Source organism: Talpa europaea, assembly GCF_964194135.1.
Source record: "Talpa europaea genome assembly, chromosome: 7".
Lineage (NCBI taxonomy): Eukaryota > Metazoa > Chordata > Mammalia > Eulipotyphla > Talpidae > Talpa > Talpa europaea.
The window spans coordinates 102,253,659-102,276,562 of NC_140074.1; the positions used below are offsets into that span (position 1 = coordinate 102,253,659).

At 37.0% G+C, this 22,904-nt stretch overlaps 2 protein-coding genes across 2 annotated transcripts in view; one reads left to right on the forward strand and one right to left on the reverse strand.

The window, feature by feature from the left end:
* CENPP (centromere protein P) overlaps positions 1 to 22,904 on the forward strand; it is a gene marked incomplete at its 5' end in the record, with an annotated part of 170,850 nt that overhangs the window by 61,879 nt on the left and 86,067 nt on the right. The gene's annotated exons all lie outside the window — the stretch shown is intronic.
* ASPN (asporin) lies at positions 702 to 14,972 on the reverse strand (the record flags this gene model as incomplete). Its single annotated transcript, XM_084237447.1, has 7 exons — positions 702 to 899; positions 3,232 to 3,370; positions 3,777 to 3,870; positions 7,288 to 7,398; positions 8,421 to 8,634; positions 11,622 to 11,734; positions 14,723 to 14,972. The coding sequence occupies 7 exons, from the start codon at positions 14,970 to 14,972 to the stop codon at positions 702 to 704; spliced, it is 1,119 nt and encodes a 372-aa protein (XP_084093573.1).

Genomic DNA, 22,904 nt, shown 5'->3' on the forward strand with positions numbered 1-22,904 from the left:
TTTTACGTAAACACTCACTACACAATATTATAGAAGTTTTATAATCAGGTAATAATAATTAAAAAAGAAAAGCATGTACTATAGCCCCAAAACCAGCTTTTATGAATAGCCTCTATCAAGGTGGTAATACACACTTACTGAAGTCTTTAAGGAGTTAGATTTAAACGTAAAAGCAATAAGGCTCTGAGACATGAAAATGTAATTAAAGATATCAAACCATACTTAAACATTATGAGAAATATTACAGTACCACCCAAGGTGTTAATGAAAGGATAAGAATAATATAACCATCCTTGTCAATTTTGGTTTTCCAACAGCAAATGAAAAGAACACAAATTTTGCTAAGTCAGGCATTCCATTTACAGTACAGTTCTTTTTAAAATGCACTTGATAAAATTGTCAAATTAAATACTGAATGTCTTATTTTTTTGTTACTGAGAAAGAATGTTCAAGCATGAGCTTTATGCAAAATCACTTGTATGCAAAAAGGAAACTGCAGTACATGCTTGTTTCTCTTAATCATGATATATTAATAGTTTTGCAAAATTCTGAAATTTTTTGTCATGAGCTAAGTCAGTGGACTTATGTAGGAATAGATTTTTGCTGATGTGTGCTATACCACCATTATTAATAGAGTTCAAGTATTCCAAATGTAATAATTTTTAAATTTATATTAAATGGATATTACTAATTGCTAACTATTACTTTCTGAAGTTCCCAAGCTGAACGCTCATTCTGCTCAAAACACAACGAAATGTTGCAGGTTGCATTTCCCCGTACTTCATTGGGTTGTTGAATAAACTTATTGCACTGTATAAAGATTTCTTCATCTTTGGCACTGTTGGGCAGAAGTCATTCACTCCCACCTTCGAAATTGAATTAGAATGCAGGAAAATTATCTGTTGAAGTAGGAAAAGAGTTGAGTTAAATATACAAATATTTAAGGGGATATTTTGTTTGTAGTCAGTATTTGTCGATTTGTCTTTATACTGCTTTGAATGCATTTCATTTAAAATATACTCAATTGTACACATTAAATATTTATTATCACATGTTATACATAAAAGTGTCCTGTGTGTCAGTTGTGGCACAGGACTCATGCCAAGGCCCAGAACACCCTTCATGGTCCCTTGGCACCTTGCCTGGTATCATGCCATTCTCCTTGATAGAGAGGTAGGTAGGGTAGGTAGGTAGGTGGGTAGGTGGGTGGGTGGATGATGGATGGATGGATGGATATAGATAGATAGATAGAGATAGATAGAGTAGGTAGATACAGATAGATAGAGTAGGTAGATATAGATAGATAGATAGATAGATAGATAGATAGATAGATAGATAGATAGATAGATAGATAGATAGATAGAAGGTAGATAAGGATAGATAGAGTAGGTAGATAGATAGATATGGTTACTTCAGTGCCATATTTGCAATAGTGTTTTAAATGTATTAAAAATTAACAGAAGAATAAAGCTTTAATGCTCTAAGAATTAGTCTTGTATTATGAATATGAAAGAATGATTGGCTAGCATTTTCTCTGATCAAGGGAGAAAGGACTACATTTGTGCAAGTTTTATAGAAAAAATATGCCTATTCACATTTTAATGCATATCTGTAATAGAGCATCAATAGTTGAATCTTTATTTGTACCAAAGGATAAAATACAATTTTATATTTATATCAAAGACTGTGTATTTTTAAATGAAATTATTATTGAAAGAATGGATAATATGTGAACTTTCCTTCATTCTCTTTAAATTCCTTTTTTGGCAACACGGGGATTTTTGGGAAGAAAGACAATCTACTTAATGACAGCGTTTTGACCTTTAAAAAAGCCTGAGCTTTTGCTGGCAAAGCTAAGATATGGGTTCTGGCTGCTATTACCTCTAGATTCTGCTTTTATGTCTTGGTAAGACTCATCTGAATTGTTCATGAAAACTCCAGGTAAAACCTTTAAGTTTGGTGTGGAATTCCCTCTACTCTCTGTTATTTTTGTAAGAAATGCTTTATGTAGTTCTTGTCTGCAGCCTGCATCAGCACTGAAGTCAAGTCTGCCTAGCATTGACCCACAGGGATTGGAAAACAGTGCTGGACATAGAGTCTTGCTGTGTGGACATTTGTTGAACTTTACTCTGTGATTGTGTTCTTCTCTGCTATCATCCTGTTCACTTTTAAAGAGTCCAGGTAGATTTAAGAGTGCCCAGAAGCTGGGTTGGAGTTGTGGAGAAATGAACAAAGATGAATAGCTTGAGAGAAAAGACTAGGTCGTGTTCATTGCCTAGAGAGATACTTACATGCAGCATTTGAAAGTCAAAAGCAAAAGTTGTTACACCTGCCTCTAGCATGTCCATTTTGATGGTTTCTATCTCAAAAGAGTGTAGTGAGCAAACCTCATTTAAAGATAAGTTGGAAAGAAATCTAGAAGAAGCAAGTGGCCAAGGCCCAGTATTTTTCTCATTGTGTTTTTGCTACTTAAAAGATCAGGACATTGTACATCAAGGAAAGCACAGGGGAAAATGGACCAAATGAAATGGGACCTCTTAATTTGAGGTCCATACATAAGAATCAGGGTGTTGTGAAACTCCTAATATTATGTGCAAAATATTGTTTTCATGTTTTGTTCTTAGGCGGATCCAAAACTTTATTATTCTCCAAGGATTCTGTGGCATCTCCCAGCTAAGAGAAGGGAAACATTTCTAATAATGAAGAACAAAAAATTTCAACTTAAACCAAATACTGGCTTTTGTTTAGTATTGATGCTTACACCAAATACTGACTTCTGGTATGAATATATAAATATATTCTGGCCCAAAAATTTTTTAAAAGCATACATACTTCTAATGTAGCCCCACATTGATGGTGAAAATGCCTGGTAACTCATATCCATGTGCTACCTTCAGAAATGAAATCACATTGGTCCTACTTGGTTTCTTCATGACTAGTCCTGCCCTGATACAGCCACTGCCACCCAAGAAACCTAAAAGTAGATGGGTTAGTAACTTTGCCACAATGGACTGTCAGTAGGAGAAACCAGAAGAAAGACACAGGACCTGCAATATTTAACTGTGTAGAACCCATTCTCTTGATACTCTCCTGCTGCACAGAATACCCAGGTAATCTGAGAGTCATTATGTGTGAATGACCCTTGTTACTTGTTTGGTCTTTGCTTCAGATACTGTTTTATAGAAATAAAGAAAAATAAAATATCCACAAAACATAAGTAGAATGTTTTACCTGGAGATATTTCAACTCCGGTAATCCTGAAGGGATTTTCTTTAGTTTATTCTTTTCCAAGTGTATTTCTTGTATGCGTGGTATGTTAGCAAAACTTCCATTTTCAATATCTGTGATTCTATTGTTTCCTAGGCCCAACCTAAAAATAATACAAAATGTACAGACTCTTAAGCAGATAGTGTGATACAGTTAATACTGAAAACTGAAAGTTGATACTGAAAATACCACAACCTATTTAGAAATACTATCTATCCTATTTGTGTGTATATGTTCAGAGGAAAGTATTTTATGTCAGAAAATTCTTTATCTGAACTATATTCAACAAAAGAGACATTTGAAAAGTGCCTTTCTCCTAGTTCCATTTGGTTTTCCTCCCCCCATTACCTAGACACTATATTAGCATTTTCTTTGAGTTTTCCCTTCATATTCTTCAGTAGCAGCAGTGATCATCTTGGCTAGGTCTCCCTGTGCATTCTCCAAGAAGTTTCATTAATATCTTAATAGCACAGGCTGCCACTTCTGAGTTAAAATTTGGGGACGTTTACCTTTGCAGATCCTTGTATCGTTTGAAATCCTCAAGTTCAACAGTTGAAATTTTATTATAATCCAAATGAAGCTCCAGTAAAGTTGTTGGTAGTCCTAGTGATAAGAAAAAAAATACATATAGTCAAGAAAGACCAAGCCTCATTGATTATTTACTGGTTAAGTTTTATATTATGGACTTGGCGATTTTTTAGCTATTGGTACTTTTTAAAAAAAATTTTATTATGGAAAATTTCAAACATACACCAAATTAGAAACTAGTATTATGAACTGTTATGAACTGCTGTTGCATGGCTTCAATTTCTTCTATTTTTCCAGTATTATGTTATCTACTCAATTAGGTATTTATTGTCTTATTTATTTATTCACATTTTTTTGTCAGAGTATTTAAAATCAGATTCCATACATATGTCTCTAATTCATAAGATCATCTTTTTTTAAATACCACTATCATATCAATATCACATCTAACAAAATTAGCAATAATTCTTTACAATTATCCAATATTTCCCTAGTGAACTCAAATATATTATTTTGCACTTGATTTGTTTTACTCAGGAGCCGAGTAGTTTCCAGACTTATTTACCTCTTAATATCTCTTCTTCTGTTAGATTTCTCGCTCTCTCTCTATTGACACAAGTATCTCTATAAGCACAATTTTTACTCTGTTTAATACATTTGAAACATTGCAGTATTCTTTCCAATTATTTGTTTTTGCATGAATTCAAAGAAGTATCTGCTATCTGGCTCTCCTGACACCTACAGGCCTGACCCAGCCCTCCCCAGATTTCCTGATACTGAAAGAGTGAGAGACTAATCAGAAAACCCACTCAGATTTCATTTATTTAGCCCTATAGATAAGGTACTGCCTGTCAATCATAAGTTCTAGTTAGCAAACTGGGGGAAGTATTCTTTTCTTCAACTCTTGCTGAGTCAGTTCCTTCCTATATTAGTGGTAAAAACTGTTGAAGATAACTGAAGCATCCTATGAATATCACACTTTTCATGGCAGAATTTATGTTGATTCCTGAATGTACTTTGAATTTTAAAAGTAAATAAACTGGAGTAGGAAAGTAATTCTAAACTGAGAGAGTTCTAATTTCTTGAATTGTAATTAGTTGAGTTTAAATATATTTATGGAGTAACTATATACTCCAATATGTAAAGGTCTCTATATAGTTGAGCAAATCCATCACACCTACAGGAATCACTAGGAAAATGTCAGAATGTGCTAGCCTTTTTTAGAATACATTGTAGCAAATCAAAGAGAGGGAGAGAGATGCTCATTTTGAGAGTTGAAAACTTATTGGGAGAATGGGAGAGAGATGCTCATTTTGAGAGTTGAAAACTTATTGGGAGAATATTAGTAAAATTTGAGGAGACTGTTCCACCCCTAGAGCATGGGGAAGGTTAAAGAAAAAGAAGCCTTCATAGGGTAAATGAGCTGAGGTATGGATTTGGATGGAAGCTCCAATGACTGCTGATAAACCCTAACATATATCTATTCCTACTCTGTCTTCAGACAGATGTCTCCTCCATCCTCTCCACCTCTACCGGTCATGTGATACTGTTAAGTAGTAGACTTTTCCAAATGAATAGGAAGGAAAATGTTTTCCACCCTCCTTGTGTTAACCTGTCTAGTCTGAGAACGACCTTTTGAATCTCTGCCTAATCTCATTCTGTCACAGCAGATAATAATGATTGGATTATAATATTTAGGCAGGCAGCCCTAGCATTTTAGCAAATAAAGCATAAAAACCAAAAACTTTGCTTGAATGTTGTAGAGATCTTGAATGAATAGTTTTATAAGTTGAGAAATTTGATTCCAATTTCTAAGAGCATGAAATTGTACTTTAGACCTTGGGAGAATCTTGAGAACTTCATGAAAAATTAAATCTTCATTTTTAAAATACACTTTGGAACATGAAGACATGTGGCTAGAGAGGTAGTTTGTAGCTGCTGTGAACCTAAAGAGCTGTGACTGGGGGTCCCCTCTAAGCCTAACTCCTGGACATTGCCCCCTCCCCCTTTCCTTAGCTCTCTGGCCTCCACCCCTCCTCTGCTCCTCCTTTCCACGCTTGCTTCCCTTACCCACGCCGCATCTCATACCACACAGTACTCCTCAGATCCCCTCCTGCTTCCCTTCTTTCCTGCTCTCCCTCCAGCCCTAGTCCTCTCCTCTCTGGTTCCCCTCCTCTTCTCACCTCCCCTTTCCTCCCATTTCCCCCCTTTTGTCCCTGTCCTGTCCTGTACTAACTCCTCTCCCTGTTTTCCAATGGGGTCTTCCTTTTCCTGTTCCCTTCAATCTGTGTCAAATTCCCGCACATTAAAGGAATTTTGTGTATTTAATTTGATAGGTAGAGTTTGCATTTTTGTTAACTGTTCTAAAGATGAGAAAGAAAAATATAATATTTTTGGTTATATTTAGCTACCTTGTTAAAATCTAAAATAAAATGGCTTTTTAATGCTGTAAGTGAAATATCACTACCTAATTAATAATTGCAGCTTTGCTGTGTCTTTTAAATTATCAATTTGTTTTTTTAACCGCCTGGGTCAGGTAAGTAGTAGAAAAAGAATTAGGGTAAAGTTGCTGTCTCAATCATTGAATCCCAAAAGATAGCTATTTGAAAGGAAAATACTCTGTTCACCATAGCGGTCATTGCTGATACAGGCAGTTGTCATAGCAGAGAGTATCCTCCTCAGGAAAAAGGAAAGTGGAGCTTTGAGCAAGGGTAGCAAGAAAGGCAAGCCTATCTTGCTCATCAGACTGGCAGCATGGAAGTAATGTGTTTGAAAAATACAAAAAGGGTCAAGTAGCAGACCTTAGTAACATTTTACTTTGAGGCACCAACTTCAAGGCACATGATAGAGTATCACTTGTTCTGGTAACAATTATGTCACAAGAGGGCATATGGATAGGGTCCTATGCATCTTCCTCTGCTTTCTTCCTGTCAGAATTCTCAGCTCTAACTAGCAAACACGTCATTGAATTGACAAGTATAGATGAGTAAATGCTAAGAAAGAGAAATAAAATAGAAAGTTCATTGCTTCTTTTTTTATTTTTTACATTTTAAAAGCAGGTTTATTAGGAAGAGGAGAAGGGGAAAGAGAAGGGGGCCCATGCATAGGCACAGGTAGGCAGAAAGCTGTGGTTACTGCTGCTTTTTAAAGAGAAAAGATTTGTGGAAAAAAACACCTGCAGGCAGTCTTGGGCTTCTTAATGTTTGTTCTCATTGCCTGGTGGGGCGGGGTGTGTGTGTGTGTGTGTGTGTGTGTGTGTGTTCTGGTTTCATACTGACAAATGAAAAAGCATTGTATACATGACTGTGGGGGGTGGGGGTGAAGGGAGAGTGCAGGTAGAGGGAGAGAATACTAATTTTATCCTATACTAACCAGATATATTGTTAAAAATTCTAATTGTGCTGTGATTTTGACAATGTATACAGTTTACATTACATTAATGGTCACTTAAAAATGACAAATAAAATGCTTTATCTTAAAGTAAATACAAACCTTTAGGAACTGAGGTCAGTTTTGCTTCTGCAATTCTGATGTGAAATACTGTCAGTCCTTCAAATGCCCCTGGTTCAATGCCATTATTATCAAGAGGATTTGCACTCATTTCTGTGGGGAGAAATTACATAATTCAGCAAGCATATGTTGTATATGAAGGGAACTAACAATGCAGAGATACATATTTTAAGAAAACCCTGAAAAGTGTTAACTTCATGGTTCATGGCTTTTTCACTCATTATATCTTTTTATCCACTCCCCATCTGTCAGACTCAGTGAAGATTGCTTTGTATATCATAAGCTGGAGTATAAAGTAGGCTCACTATTTTGCTTTGAGTTACTAAATCAAAACATTATCATTATCTCTTCCAATCATAAGCATGAGAAGGATTTTATTGTGGTACTATATCGAAGAGAAGTCATCCTTCAAATAATTTAAAACCTTTGTGTTTTTTTATTTGTCAACTGAATTTTTAAAATGTTAAACCAATTTATTTGATTATAGAAATATAACTTTTGAGGAAATGCCAGTAAGTAAAGCTGTTTAATAACCAGGCTCTCAGTTGAATTAAGTAAGTCAATAAATCAATGAGCACATGTTGGTTAGGTATTTTGAATAGATAATGTAGAGGTACATGTAATGATTATACCATGATTCTTAGAAAATAGGATGGAATTTAAAGTATACAACAACAATTTCCGAAGCTCAATACTCTTAAAGCAGGTAATGAGAAGTTAGATGTACATTCCAAATAATATCCATATACATTTTATACATTATATTTGAGTATGTGACACATTAAAAGTGATACCTTTTTGAACAGATTTTACCAATTTGGATTCAGTCAGAAAACAGAAACCTCTCTAAGTGTTTCAAATGGAATTCTTGAGAGAGGGGGAGAGGAAGAGGGAATTCGTTATCCTGTGTTTTACAAAGGTATATTTTTCTGTAAGTGCTGAAGATTTTGTTTGATACCTTAATTGATGTATAAATGGCTTATCAAGGTAAAGATTATTGGATTCAAAAATTAATTTTGGATATAACCAGCTAAAATTGTTAATAATGACTAAGACCTCAACATCTCCATATTGCTTATAATTTGAAAATGGCCCATTCGTTTGCAAAAACTTACCCAAAACGTGTAACGCGTTCATTCCTTTAAATGTCTCCTTTTGTATTTTCTTAACTTTATTATCATGAATTCTGAGTTCTGCTAAAGATTTGGGAAGATTAAGTGGTATTTCACTGAGTTGATTGTGGGACAGATATAGTCTTCTCAACTTCTTTGTAGTTAGAAAGGCTTTGGGGTGAATCTTTGTTAGCTTGTTATTGTTCAGAATCAAAGCCTAGATAACACATCAAAAGTTACACAATATTAGGAAGTGGATTTGATTTACTGATATTCTACAGTGATTAGTCACTCGTAGAATCAACACAAATTATGTCATTTGTGTACTTGATTCATAATGTTATTCTCTGCCCAGTCTAAGCTAATAATAAATATTTACTACTGCGTTGCAAAACTGTAATGATTGGTTTTGTGTTTTGGTTTATCTTTGAATAGGTGGTATGTTCAGTTGGTTAAGGCTCCCCCTCCCCTGTTACCCTTTAAAAAAATGATCAGTGCTTATTATCTTTATCTTCTCTTAAAACCTACAGAATGAAGTTAAGTGTATATCAAATACATTTTTGCATGATTTTATCTACTTTCAAAACATCATTTCTTTTATGTTTACTAATGTTAATCATTTCCCCCCAAATAGGAATGAATTCCTATTAATTGTCTTCAGCTTTCTGGTGTGTCTCACATGTTGTAGAGATGGGACTGGGTCCTGAGAACAGTGACTAACCCTCATTGGTTCCAAGGATCTTTCTCAGTACAACGTGGCAGCTCCCTTTGGAGGAGATATAACCCAGAGAGGGAAAGACTTCGTTCAGTGACCCTGCATTCTCTACACCAAACCCTCAATGACATGTTAGAGGCGCCTGACTGTTAGGGAGACCAGCCTCTTCAGTCTGATCAGATGCGTGAACTTTAGAACCCGAACTGGGAAAGTCCTGGCATCAAGGTCACATCAATCACCCTAATAACTATTTTCATTGCAAAAAAGGCATAACTTCACCCTTTTTTTATTGCCAGACTTTGCAGAAAGAATTTCCAGTGTTTATTAAGTGATGGCAGTGACTTAGCTTTCCTAAGAATTAGATCATCTGGATTAGTAGAGGGGGATAAAAAGTTCTAATTCTTTCAAGGAACAGATCTGGATTCATTTCTTTGATAAATTTTGTCTCCAGTCCCATTCTGCAACAATCATCCTGTTGTTTCCAGAGTAACTTAATATGCCTTTCTGTTGGTATTGGATTTTTTGTTGTTCACAGAAGAAACATACTTTGACAGTTACCATTATTATGTTTCACTGTAGGTTCTTTTCATCCCCTTTTCTTACTCTGTTATGGCCTGAAAGTGAACAGGGAAGGAATGTTTGTGAGGGCCTCTCAGTCTCTAAATGCTGTGCTCTCAAACTTTTATAGAGTGCTTTCAAACTTATCACCACTGTTAAAAATTTCATCTATGAAAAGAGTTGAAGTTATATTTTATTACTAACTGGCAAAAAGTTCTTTCTAAATGAATGATGCCACTTAATGGCTTGTACTCTTTTCGTTTGGTTATACTGAAAAATTTAATAACATGATCAGTCCTCATTTGGCCCTATGAGGTAAATTTTAGCAGAAATTATTTCTCTCCCTTTAGTGATAAGGAAATGGATACAATGAAGAAAACTGATGTGCCTACAATCACCCGACAAGTTGGGGTCAGAGCTGGCCCTGACCCTCTACCCTGTGTCCTCTTGTGTCACTTTCTGTGGACTTCCCTGTCAGGAGACATAGACCAAATATGTGCCCTGTTAGCTCAGAGTTGATTTCTTCCTTTGGTTAAGATGTGTAGTGGTTAGAACTCACAAAAGAAAGGATATGTAATGTAGAAGGAGGGTAAAAGTTTTATAGAGTGCTCTCAAATGCCTTCCCAGCCATTGGGTTAGCAGTGTCTCCAGTTAAATTGTACTTTCAGTGTTGACTTTTACATGAAAATTCCAAAAGTGGCCTCCAGAGCCCCACATTCATCATTAACAAACAATGTGGTTTTATGTAAGAACAGAAAATGAGAAAAGTATAGCCTTTCAGAAATAGGCAATAGTTCTTCATGATGAATGTGGCTGTTATGACCTGAAAGTGAACAGGGAAGGAGTATGTGTGAGGGCCTCTCATTCTCTAAATGCTGTGCTGTCTTTTGTGTAGGAACCACAATGTCAAACAAACAGCTAAAACATCATATAGAGGATTTATAGAATATGTAAAAACATTTGATTCTCTTTAAAGATAGGTACCATATAAAATCATATTATAATTAGATGAATGTTTTGAAATATACAACATACCCACAATTCACATAAAGTATGCAATTTAAAAAGTACTCTATATCAGTACACTGGGCCAGTGCACTTTATAGATATAAACTGGTGACATTGCTAACCCAACTGCTGGGAAGGCATTTGAGAGTGCTCTATAAAGCTCTTATCCTCCTCCTTTATGCAGTTCTATTATATATAATTAATAAAGATAGTAAGGGAAGGGTCTCCCCGGTGGCGCAGTGGTTGAGCGCTGTGTTGCGAAGCTGCCCGCAGCCTCTGCAGCTCTGGTTCGATCCCCGGCTGCTCCTCGGCCACCGGAGGAGGGTCCCACATGGCGTGCAGACCTCTCCTGCCGCCCGCTGCTCCCCACAGCAGTGTATCTCATCACTCTGCCTGTTCTGTTCCCCATTCTGGCTCTGGTGAATTCTCTCACCCTCCCGCACTTCTGACTGTACCCAGTGCTTGTGTAAATAAATAAATAAATCTTAAAAAAAAAAAAAATAGTAAGGGAAAAATTCACCTTTAAAGGTCTAGAAGAAAAGTCACATGAGTATGTATTAGTAAATTGTATATAGTTGATGTGCTGCTGTTAGAGAATTTGGTGACTTAAGAAACAGTGATTTGATACAAATTCCCTTATACCGTATGTTAATGAGTTCCCGTGAAGAATTATAGCCTTACTCATTTTGTAGTACAGTAAATGTGATTGCAAAACAGGTCATAAGCTCATTTAAGGACTGTTTCACTTGGCTATTATTCAATAAACATTAGTTGAATTAAATTACTCATTGAATAAATCTAATTTTGTATTAACTGGAACACTGTCAGGCTTTACACGAAGAATTGTTTGCACTAACACAATAATTTTAGAACTGATAGAGATGTTCACTTAAATACTTGAAAATGTGAGCATATATGCTTACATAAAGTGATGTGAGTCCTTTAAAATCATTTTCTTTGATTTCCTTGATTTTATTGTTTTGAAGGTCAATCATGCGAGTATCGAATGGAATGTTGCTTGGGACAGAGGACAAACCTGAGAAATAAACAGACATGTTATATAGCTGTTATTTGCTGAAGATGAAATTGCTAATCTGATAGAAGTGTTCATGTGTTAAAATTAGTGGTTTTCATATAGTAACAGATGACTTACCATGTAACAGATGATAAAAACATAAGTTCTTTGAAAAGGACCAGAGATCTCTGCAAGTAACTTCTTTATTTTTACAAGGTGTCTAGCTTAGTCATGTGCCACAAGGTGAATAATAGAAGTGAGTGGGGCCTTGCCATTGTGACAGGGAGACACCAGTCCTGCCTATGTATTTTTGGCTGAGAAATATTAACATTCTTTGCAAATTTTTGGGCTCTTATGCAAAATTGAAGCCTGTGGGTTTTATCATTTTAATAAGCTTCAACAATTATGTTTGGAAGTAGATAAGTTAGATTATTTTTATACATATTCAAAATCTCTGCTACCCATTTCCTTTAATAATAATCCCCTCCAATTAGCTGTACATTATTTGATTTATGAAAACTCATTCTCATATAACTTATCACAACATCTAAATGTGTGGTAGACTTTACTGAAGTCATCACAGCAGAGTTAGCTCAGCGCAGAGTAGTTGGGCTCACATTTCCAGCTGTGTGTTCTGTTTTGAAGTTACCAAGGTCTGTCTTGTTACTTCTGTGCTTTGCAGGTACAGTAATAGCTTTCTTTTCTGTCATCTTAGATTAAGGTATAGTAATCTCAGAGTAAGTTATAGTCATATGGTATATTACTACTCAATAAATGTTAATTTATAAAAGACTTTAAATATATTTTGGTGCTATGTTCGGTGTGTTTCTTTCTTTTCTTTCTTTCCCAGATGCTGAACTCCACCCCTGCCCCAACCCCCAGCTTGCAGTCAAACATTCATACAGCACTTGTGTTTGTGGAGCACAGCACCATCTTGTTTGTTCCCAATATATCATTATGAAAATGTTCAGACATGCAGAAAAAGCCCAAAACCCATATTTTCTTTTTGACGTCAACATTTCATTGGACTAGACTTATTCTCAATTTACCAACTTGTCTTTTTGTGCATTTCAAGGTGATTTCCAAATATTAATGTGCTTTGTGGGGAGCTGTCCTTATCTTTTGAAGAGTAGTAGTAAATTGAATAGCCCAAATTGAAGAATTTAGTACCTAAATATTATGAAAGCCAGTAGTTCATCTGCCCTCAATAGTTTGCCTTACAGACTTTAAAGATGACAACTCTTTTAAGGCATTTGTGCAGCTTTTTTAAGATAGGAAGAAGGGGTAACCTGATGGGTCAGCAGTTTTGTTTGTAGCACAGGTGAATTTTGCCATAGTGATAAACATAGGGGATTATTTTGGTTTTAGAAGATGGCATGAAAGGTCTGGCAGGAAATTGGAGTTTCTGTAGAAAGAACCAGGTAACACAGACTTCCATGGACACTTCCCACACTCACTAAAGTAAATAATTATGTATGGCAAGCCCCTGTCAGCAGCAGTCAGAGGGATAGGGGTAGTGATGTAATTTTAATGGTGTGTATCAGACTACTACAAATATTCTTGGGTAAATTTTGTTTAATAGGTTTTTCTTAAAGCTAGATATTCAGAAGATGGTATAAGGAACAACTACCGCAACCAACCTTCTATTGTTGAGGGTTTGGTTTTTCTGTTCTTTGGTGTACAGAGCTAATGCAAATTTCTCCCAGATATGAAGACCATCACATGAGGATGTCTTATACTAAGATGAACATCTCTCTAGCAATAACTTACCTAGAACCAACCCAGTTTGCATCCAGCTATATCAAAATAGATATGTGCATTTTACAAAGTGATTTCATATGCACCACTTCCACAAACTGATGGTAGAGGCTTTTCCTACCTGGCATGCAGTTAAGAAGTGGTAGTAAGTTCATCTATCCGCTACTGCCTTGCCCCTTCCTGCTTCTCCTCCCAGAGCTACTTGGCGAGCTCTTCCTGATGAGCTTTTCTCAGATACTGCTTGCATCTTGTCATCTCTTTCTCATAGGATCTCAAAGGTAAAGCTTAAAATTCTTTTTTCCCTAGCCTGTACATTCCACTGAGATTTTCTCAGTGGTTCTAGCTCATAATAATCTCTTTCTGAGTGCTTTTTGTTCACCTCTTTCATTTTACCCCATAATGACACAGTTTAAAGTTTCTAAAGTGGCTTATAACAACATTCAGTATTACCATGAATGCTGTTAAGACTTTAGAAAGTGGGGCCTTCCCGGTGGCGCAGCGGTTGAGTGCTGCCCACAGCCTTTGCAGCGCCGGTTCGATACCCGGCTGCTCCCAGGCCACCAGAGAAGGGTCCCACATGGCGCGCAGACTTCTCCTGCCGCCTGCTGCTTCCCTCAGCAGTGTACCTTGGTCCTTCTGCCTGCTGTGCTCCCCGCTCTGGCTCTGGTGAATTCTCTCACCCTCCCGTGCTTCTGACTGTACCTAGTGCTTGTATAAATAAATAAATATATCTTTAAAAAAAAAGATTTTAGAAAGTACATTTGTTTAGACACTTCCTTTTAGACAATTCTAAGTCCAAATCATTCAAAACAAGTAGCGCATTGTCTTTAAAATGTCTAGATTACATATTTCTCAAACTTTGTAACCTATTCATTGTTTTAGACAGGCAGCTTATTTTGTTGTTCTAGAATTTTTTTCAGAAAACACATTCTCAGCCTCCTTATACCCTAAGATGAAAGCAAGGTAGTGTCTGTTCTCCATGAGGGAAATAAAATGTGAGAACTTTGATTCAAATTTGGAAAGAAAAGGAAATATTCTAACTATGAAATTTCTGTCATTCTCCTATAATGGTTCTGAATTTTAAAAAATGAATTTGAAAGTAATTTGGGGTTTGTTAAAGTCTCCAAAAATTTAAGTGAAAGTCTCCCTCACAATCAGTGAGATTTTGAAATTTCAGTGACAACTTTCCCTATCCTTTTCACTTTGTCAGAATGACAGTTTTCTTCAAAACAAGTTGACTTAGGTTCTTACCTAGATCCGAGCAGTGTACAACTCTTGAGTAGCATTGACATCCAAATGGACATGTTGTAAACAAATCAAATGGGAAGAAGGGGTTAACTGGCTCTCTTGTTGGAAAAAGTGAGTTGTCAGCATCAGTGTCACCATCATCTATGTCTTCCATGTCCTGCAGCATCATATTCTTCAGCGTCAGGTACGAAGGGGGAAAGGAGGGTTTGGCAGAGCACAAAGCCACGAACACTAGGATCACACATCCCTTCATGTTGTCTGGTGTAGGGGGCCAGTCTAGGACTAAGGAGACATTAAGGATTCGGTTAACATCTAAACATCTGTTCATTTCCGTGCATTTCTCAGAGCTGACAATTGTACAGTAAAAGGGCATTCATACCCTTTGCGAGGTTGAGAGTAAACTATAAAGATTTGGAATGCAATTTTGAAATAAAATTGGAAGATTTAGAAGTCTGTTTTTCATACAGTTATTCTACATTTTGGAATCTAGTCTCAGAAATAATTTTAATGTGCATAAATATGTTCATCACAAAATTATAATAGCAAAAATAGTAAAGTTAATACTAATGGTTAAAGACAATAATAATTTTTTCTTGAAATATTTTGGAAACCACAAAATATTTGCAAAGACATTTAAAAGTATGAAATAAAAATATGAAATAACTTTTTGAAATTAAAAAATATAAAAAATGTACATAGTATACTTTGTATACTTACAAATATAAAACTTGGCACAAATATTCAGCTTTCCCACATTATCTGAAAGCAGTATGTACCTATTTGGAATGACTTAGTAGTTATTTTTTGAGGCTTGGGAACACTGTTACCATTAATTTATATGGAAATTTTTTTTTTTTTTTTAGAGGCATGTTTTCTTTCTTTCTTTATTTGTTTGTTTTGTTTATACATGCACTGGGTACAGTCAGAAGCGCGGGAGGGTGAGAGAATTCACCAGAGCCAGAGCGGGGAGCAGAACAGGCAGAAGGACCGAAGTACACTGCTGAGGGGAGCAGCGGGCACCAGGAGAGGTCTGCTCGCCATGTGGGACCCTCCTCCGGTGGCTGGGAAGCAGCCGGGGATCGAACCGGCACCGCAGAGGCCATGGGCAGCTTCGCAACCCAGCGCTCAACCGCTGCGCCACCGGGGAGGCCCAATATGGAAAAATTTTTGAACAGTATCAGACCCCTCAAAAAATAACTTACCAAATCAAACCAAGTGTAAATGTACTTTGGATATGGGGGAAGCCTCTACCTAATTGATGATAATCTCTAGAAGTAGGATCATGAAGGACTTATGTCTTCTTTTTTTTCTTTAATTTCTATAATGAGCAATAAGTACTACTTTTATCATTAGGAAACTAATAAGTGCTTTTAAAAACAAAAATAGGTTATCATATCTGACTATTCAGAAAGTCCTTCCATTACTTTATTATCTATGTCACGCTTTCTGTTCCCTTGGCTCAACATTTGGAAGCTTTCTTTAGTTAACTGCTTTCTCCCACCATCCTGCCTAGCCTCACTGTCAGAGCTGATCACTTTTTCCACATTGTCACTTGGATGTTCTCCTTCTAATCTGTTCCATTGTCTGATACCTGATCCAAAGCATCTGATGTCCAGACTATTCTGTCTTACTCATCTTTCATCTGAGTTGTCTGTTGGGGGACTTGGAGGGAAGACAGGGGTTGCAGGATTTGTTTTCACTTGTATTTTTTAAAGTCCACACAACTGGAATGTTCACACATGATCCTCTTGAGCATAGATTTGCTGTCATGGCTGGTCATATTTACCTATTATGGTTTCTTAACCATCACCTTTTAAACAAACATTCTTTGAAATTTTTGAAAAATTAAAATATTATGAAATCATGTAAAACAGACTTGTGCCACTGTTCTCTTTGGGACATGCAGCTGTCTCTACACAGATATCCATGGTGAGGTTATGTCCTAGCAAGTTGCCCACATATCCCCAGCCACACAGCTGACCTACTGTGCCTGGGTAGCAGATGGCACCTGAGTGGAGAAGGACTTCAGAAGCAGCCAGATTTGGTCTAGCCTAAGCAAGACTTGCTTCATGCCATCTACTTATAATTTCCCAGAACCCAGAAATCAGCTGTAGTATCTCCACAGACTACCTTCTTTGACTTAGGAGTCAGAAATGCATGACTTGATTAAAATACTCATTTGTATGTGATGTCTTTTTATCATCAGAGGAAGGTTAAAAATTCCTACTGCCATCAGTTATTAACCTAATTGACATTATTTATTTAATTCTTTTTTTTTTAGAGGCATGTTTTTATTTGTTTGTTTGTTTGTTTGTTTGTTTGTTTATACATGCACTGGGTACAGTCAGAAGCACAGGAGGGTGAGAGAATTCACCAGAGCCAGAGCGGGGAGCAGAACAGGCAGAAGGACCGAAGTACACTGCTGAGGGGAGCAGCGGGCGGCAGGAGAGGTCTGCGCACCATGTGGGACCCTCCTCCGGTGGCCGGGGAGCAGCCGGGGATTGAACCGGTGCCGCAGAGGCTGCGGGCAGCTTTGCAACCCAGCGCTCAACCGCTGTGCCACTGGGGAGGCCCTGACATTATTTAATTCTTAGAAATCTATATGGTAGCATGAATATTTTGCCCACTCGGTGGCTAGATAACTCCGGACAGATCCTTCAGGTTTCCTGTGATAACCCACACTCAACTGTGCTAGCAAAGAGGAGATTACTGACATGTGAGAATGGCAACAGCTTTTTACATTTTAACTGTTCTCTTATGAATCCCACTTCAGAACAGCCCCAGCCTCCCATCTCTACACTACCCAAAAGTAGTTTATCTATATGTATCCCTCACATGAAACAAGAGGAATGGGAGCAATAGAAACCTTAAGTGGTTTCATCGAGGTCACAGGATCCCATGTGTCCCAACATCTGTTCTCTACTTCTTTCCATTCTAGCCCACTTGGGAACTCTCTGCTCTTATAGCTCAAAATCTAATGGCCTCATGGATGCACACTGTCAACCTTCCCCTTTAATCCACAGGCTATCATCCGGTTACATCTGTACAGAAGGACATGTATGCAGTTAGAGAACAGAAGCAGGAGTGGTTGTATGGCCAGATCTGTACATATAGAGATTGTGCTGGTGACTCAGGATACAGCAGCTTCTGGAGGTTGACCTAGGGGACAAGCAGGTTAGGGTTCTGTACTCTAGTTACCCTGGAATCCTGGCGTAAATGTGTGGTTACGGTTGACTGGGCTTCATTTTCAATATCACTTCATCTCTGGCCCATTATCTTCCTCTTGACTGTTTGCCTTGCTTTGATCCATTACATTTCTTGACCTTAGGCTTCTGTGTGGTTCTTGGCTCCTTAAAAATTAGTTTCCACTTTTGCCTTGACCTCCAAAATTCTCATTTCCTAGCTAATTCAATTCTTGATCCTTAGTTTGTCCCTGGTACCAATTTATTTTTTATGTTGTTCTTCCATTACAGTTCTGTCTTCTAGCTGACCTTGTCTCACTTTGATGAGAGCTATTGAAGTGCATTTGAGGTCCTGTCTCTAGTTTTGTTTGAGGTTGCAGGGGGTTTTTATTGGGCATTTATCAAGTACCACTATGTCCCAGGCACGGTATTAGGATGCCAAATCTGTGAAGTAGAGCACATTTGGCCACTCTCCAGTGACACCCTCCCTAGCCACTTTTCTCCATACTTCCCGATTCAAAAGCCAAAACACCGCTCCTAATCAGTAACTTGGGGCGGGGGGGGGGAGTGGGGATAGCAGGGGGGATGACAGTTGCGAATGCTAATTCTTGAATGTCAGATCCATTAATTGAAGACATAAAAAAAATGAATGCCTAAGTTAGTAAATAGAACTAAACTGCAAGTAGACAGTGCCAACTGTATACACTGTTACCCTTAGCAGTTTGGAAGAATCTCTAGAAATTTAGTTCCCAGAACTTGGAAAGTGAAATTCTTTACCATAAACCTGTCTACTCCCCAAAACCCTCCGTTTACTAGTCTAATAGAAATAAAGACTTATAAAAATGCACATGCATGTGAAAAATGATTGAAGTAGAATAAACATACTTAGTAAGGATTATTGTTGGGTGATTAAGTGAAGGATTATATTCCTCTTCGGTGCATACTTTTTAAATAACTGTGGTTTGTTTTTTTTTTAATATTTTAAGTATTCGTCTGCCAACAAAATTTTATTTGTGTTGGTCCTCCAAATAGTTTTAATTTTTCAACTACTTTCATAGCATTAAATAGCTGGTACAATCAAAGGTTTCTCATACACTGTCCCCCCAAAAGTCAAAGAACAGTGCTTACCTGGGAAATTGTTTGGGGCCCACAACTTCTTGAGGCCCAGCCCTATTCCCATTTCATGGGAAATGAAGATTTTAATAAAAAGTTACTTTTTACATTGATTGGTTGTTTAAGTTTCAGTATTTTCTTTTGGAAACTTTGAAATATAGGCTAGATATAATTTTGAGAGATAGATGTAGGGCTGTGGGTTACCAGACTAAACCAGAAAATTCTATTTAACGTATAATATACCTGGAATATCAACTTTAAAAAAACACAGAACTTTAAAATTATAGTTAGCAAGACGAATATATTAGGGATCCAAAGTGGGAAGCCAGGAGGACATCTCAGCTTTCCTTGTGACTTTGCAGCTGTGATGATGCCCCTGAGCTCCTTCTGTAAACCCCAGGTGCCTGCATACCCTGCCATGACCTGGCAGAGGCTAGGATAGGAGCAGAGAGAGCAACAATTGCAGTAGGACCCAGTGTGAGCAGAGCACATGGAACTGAGAGGGAAAGAGGGCTGCTGACCAGCCCACCCTGGGGATCAAGAGGAACATCTGTGTTGTCCCTCCCAGCCCCCTCTCTTCTTTATTAGACAGTCCTACCCAAGACCCTCCCTGGCTTCTATGGAGGGAGACTGGCGTGCAGATAGTGTGGCTATTCTGGAGTTTGGGGAGGCTTTGGTTTACTGGCTGGTGGGTTCATCTACCTGCCCTGCCCTGCCCTACTGACCCTTCCCTGGTGAGTGAGAGGACATGCATCTGGAGAAACTCCCTCTCAGTGTTGGAGGTTCCCCCAGAACATTCTGGATCAGACAGTGCATTCCTCTCCACGTGGCTGCAGTGAGAAATCGCAGAGAGCACACCTCCTGAGGGACATCTGGTACCACTGCCATCCATCTGTGGTTGATGGAAACTTTTTATATCAAGACCAGAAAATCCTACTGGCACATTCTCCACACTGTGCTAGTTCTGCCTTCTGTTGGCCATATAACATCAGTATAAGTTTTTGCATTCTCTTATGTACCCTGATTGCTAGAAAAGGGAACCTTGATTCCATGAGGAATTCACCATTTATACCCTTCCTCTGACATGATGATAAAGTCTTCATTATGTGCATGTGATTGTAGATCCCAAACTGCCACCTATTTAAGTAGAGCTGTTTTTTACAGTAGAAAAATACTGGAATGGAATGTGCAGAAGGGAACACTATATAGCAGTGATTTTACTGTTATTCAGGTAAAATATAGAGAAAATTATTTCTCATTGAAAATGATGTGACTTTTAGTTGTATTTTGAAATTTGGAGTTTATTAACCTGATTCAAACTCTTGTTTATTCATTTGGGCAATATTTAGATTGTTATTTTTAAAACCTTTAAAAATATTTATGTCTTGTTCTTAGGAAGACTCGATTATTTCCCTGACAAACCAGTTTTGCCAGAGTTTATTATTCATGGAAAGCTTTGGATTTTGGTTTCAGGTTTCTCTTAACCAGAATATTTGGAATATTATTTCAGTGCTACTGTTGATACTAATAAATCATGGCATTTTCGAGCCTTTGAGACTGTTTGCAGTGACCTCTTTATATAGCAGAAACAACAAGGCCAGCGTCCCTCCTGCACCATCCACCCTGCTGTACAGCCTCTTCCAAATGGGGTTTCATCTCATGGGATTTCCAGACAGTAACCTCTCCGACGAGATGACTAGGTGAAAGGTTTGACTAGGTTCTCAGGACTAGGAATGTAGCTAAAAAGAGTCTTTCTGATTTTGTATAAGGTCCATTTTCCACTTAAGTGTTCCACAAACATAGAATGGAAAAAGTGTGTAAGTGAAATGGTATTTCCTCTCAGAGACTATTAAGGAAAATCAGTCCTATGCTTTTAAATCCCATGTTTAAAGGTCTGTTTGGCAACTTTTTCTCTTGGCTTAAATATTCCTATCAATTCACAAGTACCAGTAGTAGATTTTGTTATATAAATAAGATATGACACACCCAGTACCTCAGAAGGAATCCAGACAAAATTCAAGAGCAATAAGACACAGCCTTGTAAATGAGCAGGCAAGTTCAATGTCCAAACATGCATTTGGAAACGTATCCACAGTATTTTTGGTTATGGAAACTGATATTCTTAAAGACTATACTTTTCCCTTAAAGAAGTAATTAACTTTATCTTAGTATAAATAGTATCTGATTAAAGAACTTGCTAGCTGCTTTTCCTATATAACAATCATGTCCTTTGTCAGTTTTCAGTACATCTAGCAACCTAGCTGCTATCTTCAAAAGCAAAAAACTACCTCTTCCTTTTTTTCAGTTTCCTTCAGTTCCTTAAGAACTTGTGCTTATAAAGCTGATGTCTTTCTGTCTCACAGATCCTGTGTCTGAGTATTTGTTTTCCTGTTGTGCATAGTGGCAGTAAGGACTGCAGATCCCTCCTTCCCACCATACACTCTTAGAAAACATCAAGATCAAACTAAAAAAGTTAAGATGCTTTCACATGTGTGTAGGCTTATGATTTATTTTTATTTTTTTAAAGCACTTTATTTTGAGAGAGATATGGGCCCCATCGGGCTTCTTTGTGACTTAAATCCTACACCATGTGGACACTGTTTCTGGCTGCCACACCCCTGAATAGAGTAACAACAAAAAATGATGTGCTCTCCTGAGGTTACAGAGAAGTAGAATGTCAAATACTTTGTTTAATTTTCTTTTAATCTAAGATTTAGTAAGAAACTTACTTTGGGAGAAAACTAAGAAAACTTTGGTGTTAAATTCTGACTCTGGCTTTTGTGAGAAATTCCTAATCTTTCACATTGAGTGGAAAGCTAAGCTATTGTTGATAAATACTGTTTCTTGGAATTATAGGGATTTCTATTTTAACTCATGCCATTTTATTGCATAAGAATAAGGAAGGCATTTATCCAGAAAAATATGAATACTCAAATATGTCAGTAAAAATGACATTTAAATACCCACTAGAAAATATTATAGTTTTACATTTTGAAAGAAATATTTACTGTTTCTTATAATATCACCAAACATTATTATCATTAACTATTAAGGTAATGTTATTTTCCTAAAAGAACATACTCATAAGATGTTTGTTTAAATGATTTTCAAAATAAATCATGTTAATATTTATGATAATTAATGACAGATTTTCACTTAGCTATAAAAAGAAAGTTACAACTATATTGAAAATAATAAAACATAGAAGCTAGAGTAATTTTAGGTTGATAGATATTTAAATGCTGATTTTTAAGAAATTACACAGATAAACTTTATAAACATTTATGTTAATAACATTCACTTCCCCTTAGTATTTCTATAAAATATTTATACATTGGTATAAGAAAACATACCTTGTGTGAAGAGAGCAAGTTAGTCCTCTTGAAAGTAGAATTTTCCACCATGTACTGCTTATCTGTAATGGCAGTGTACTTAAGTAGCATTAAAAAAGATGTGAAGGTGTAATATTTGAAAGAAAACCCCTTTAGCAGAGCCTGGGGTAGCTGCACCCTGGGTGACACTGGAGCAGCTGCTTCCAGATTAGTCCATGTTAGTACTGAGGAGCTAGATTAAAACTTGTTACTGCTCATGTGTTTTCCATCACTGTTTGTATCAGAGCCAAGACTTCTAGCTAAACTCTAGACGTCTACTGGAAGATTCAGAAGAAAAAGAGAGTTTAATAATGCATGGCAACTAGCCACTGAAAGTACAGCCAGAGTCATTCAAGAAATACCTGATTTGAAAAATACTTGATGAAATTCTTAAATGATTGAGTACTTATAAATTACAAATTCAAAAATCTCTCGCCCCACTAGAATAATAATAAACTATTTGTCAGTCCTAATAAAGAGTATTGACATTATCGAAGTATAAATCCAGATGCACCGTAG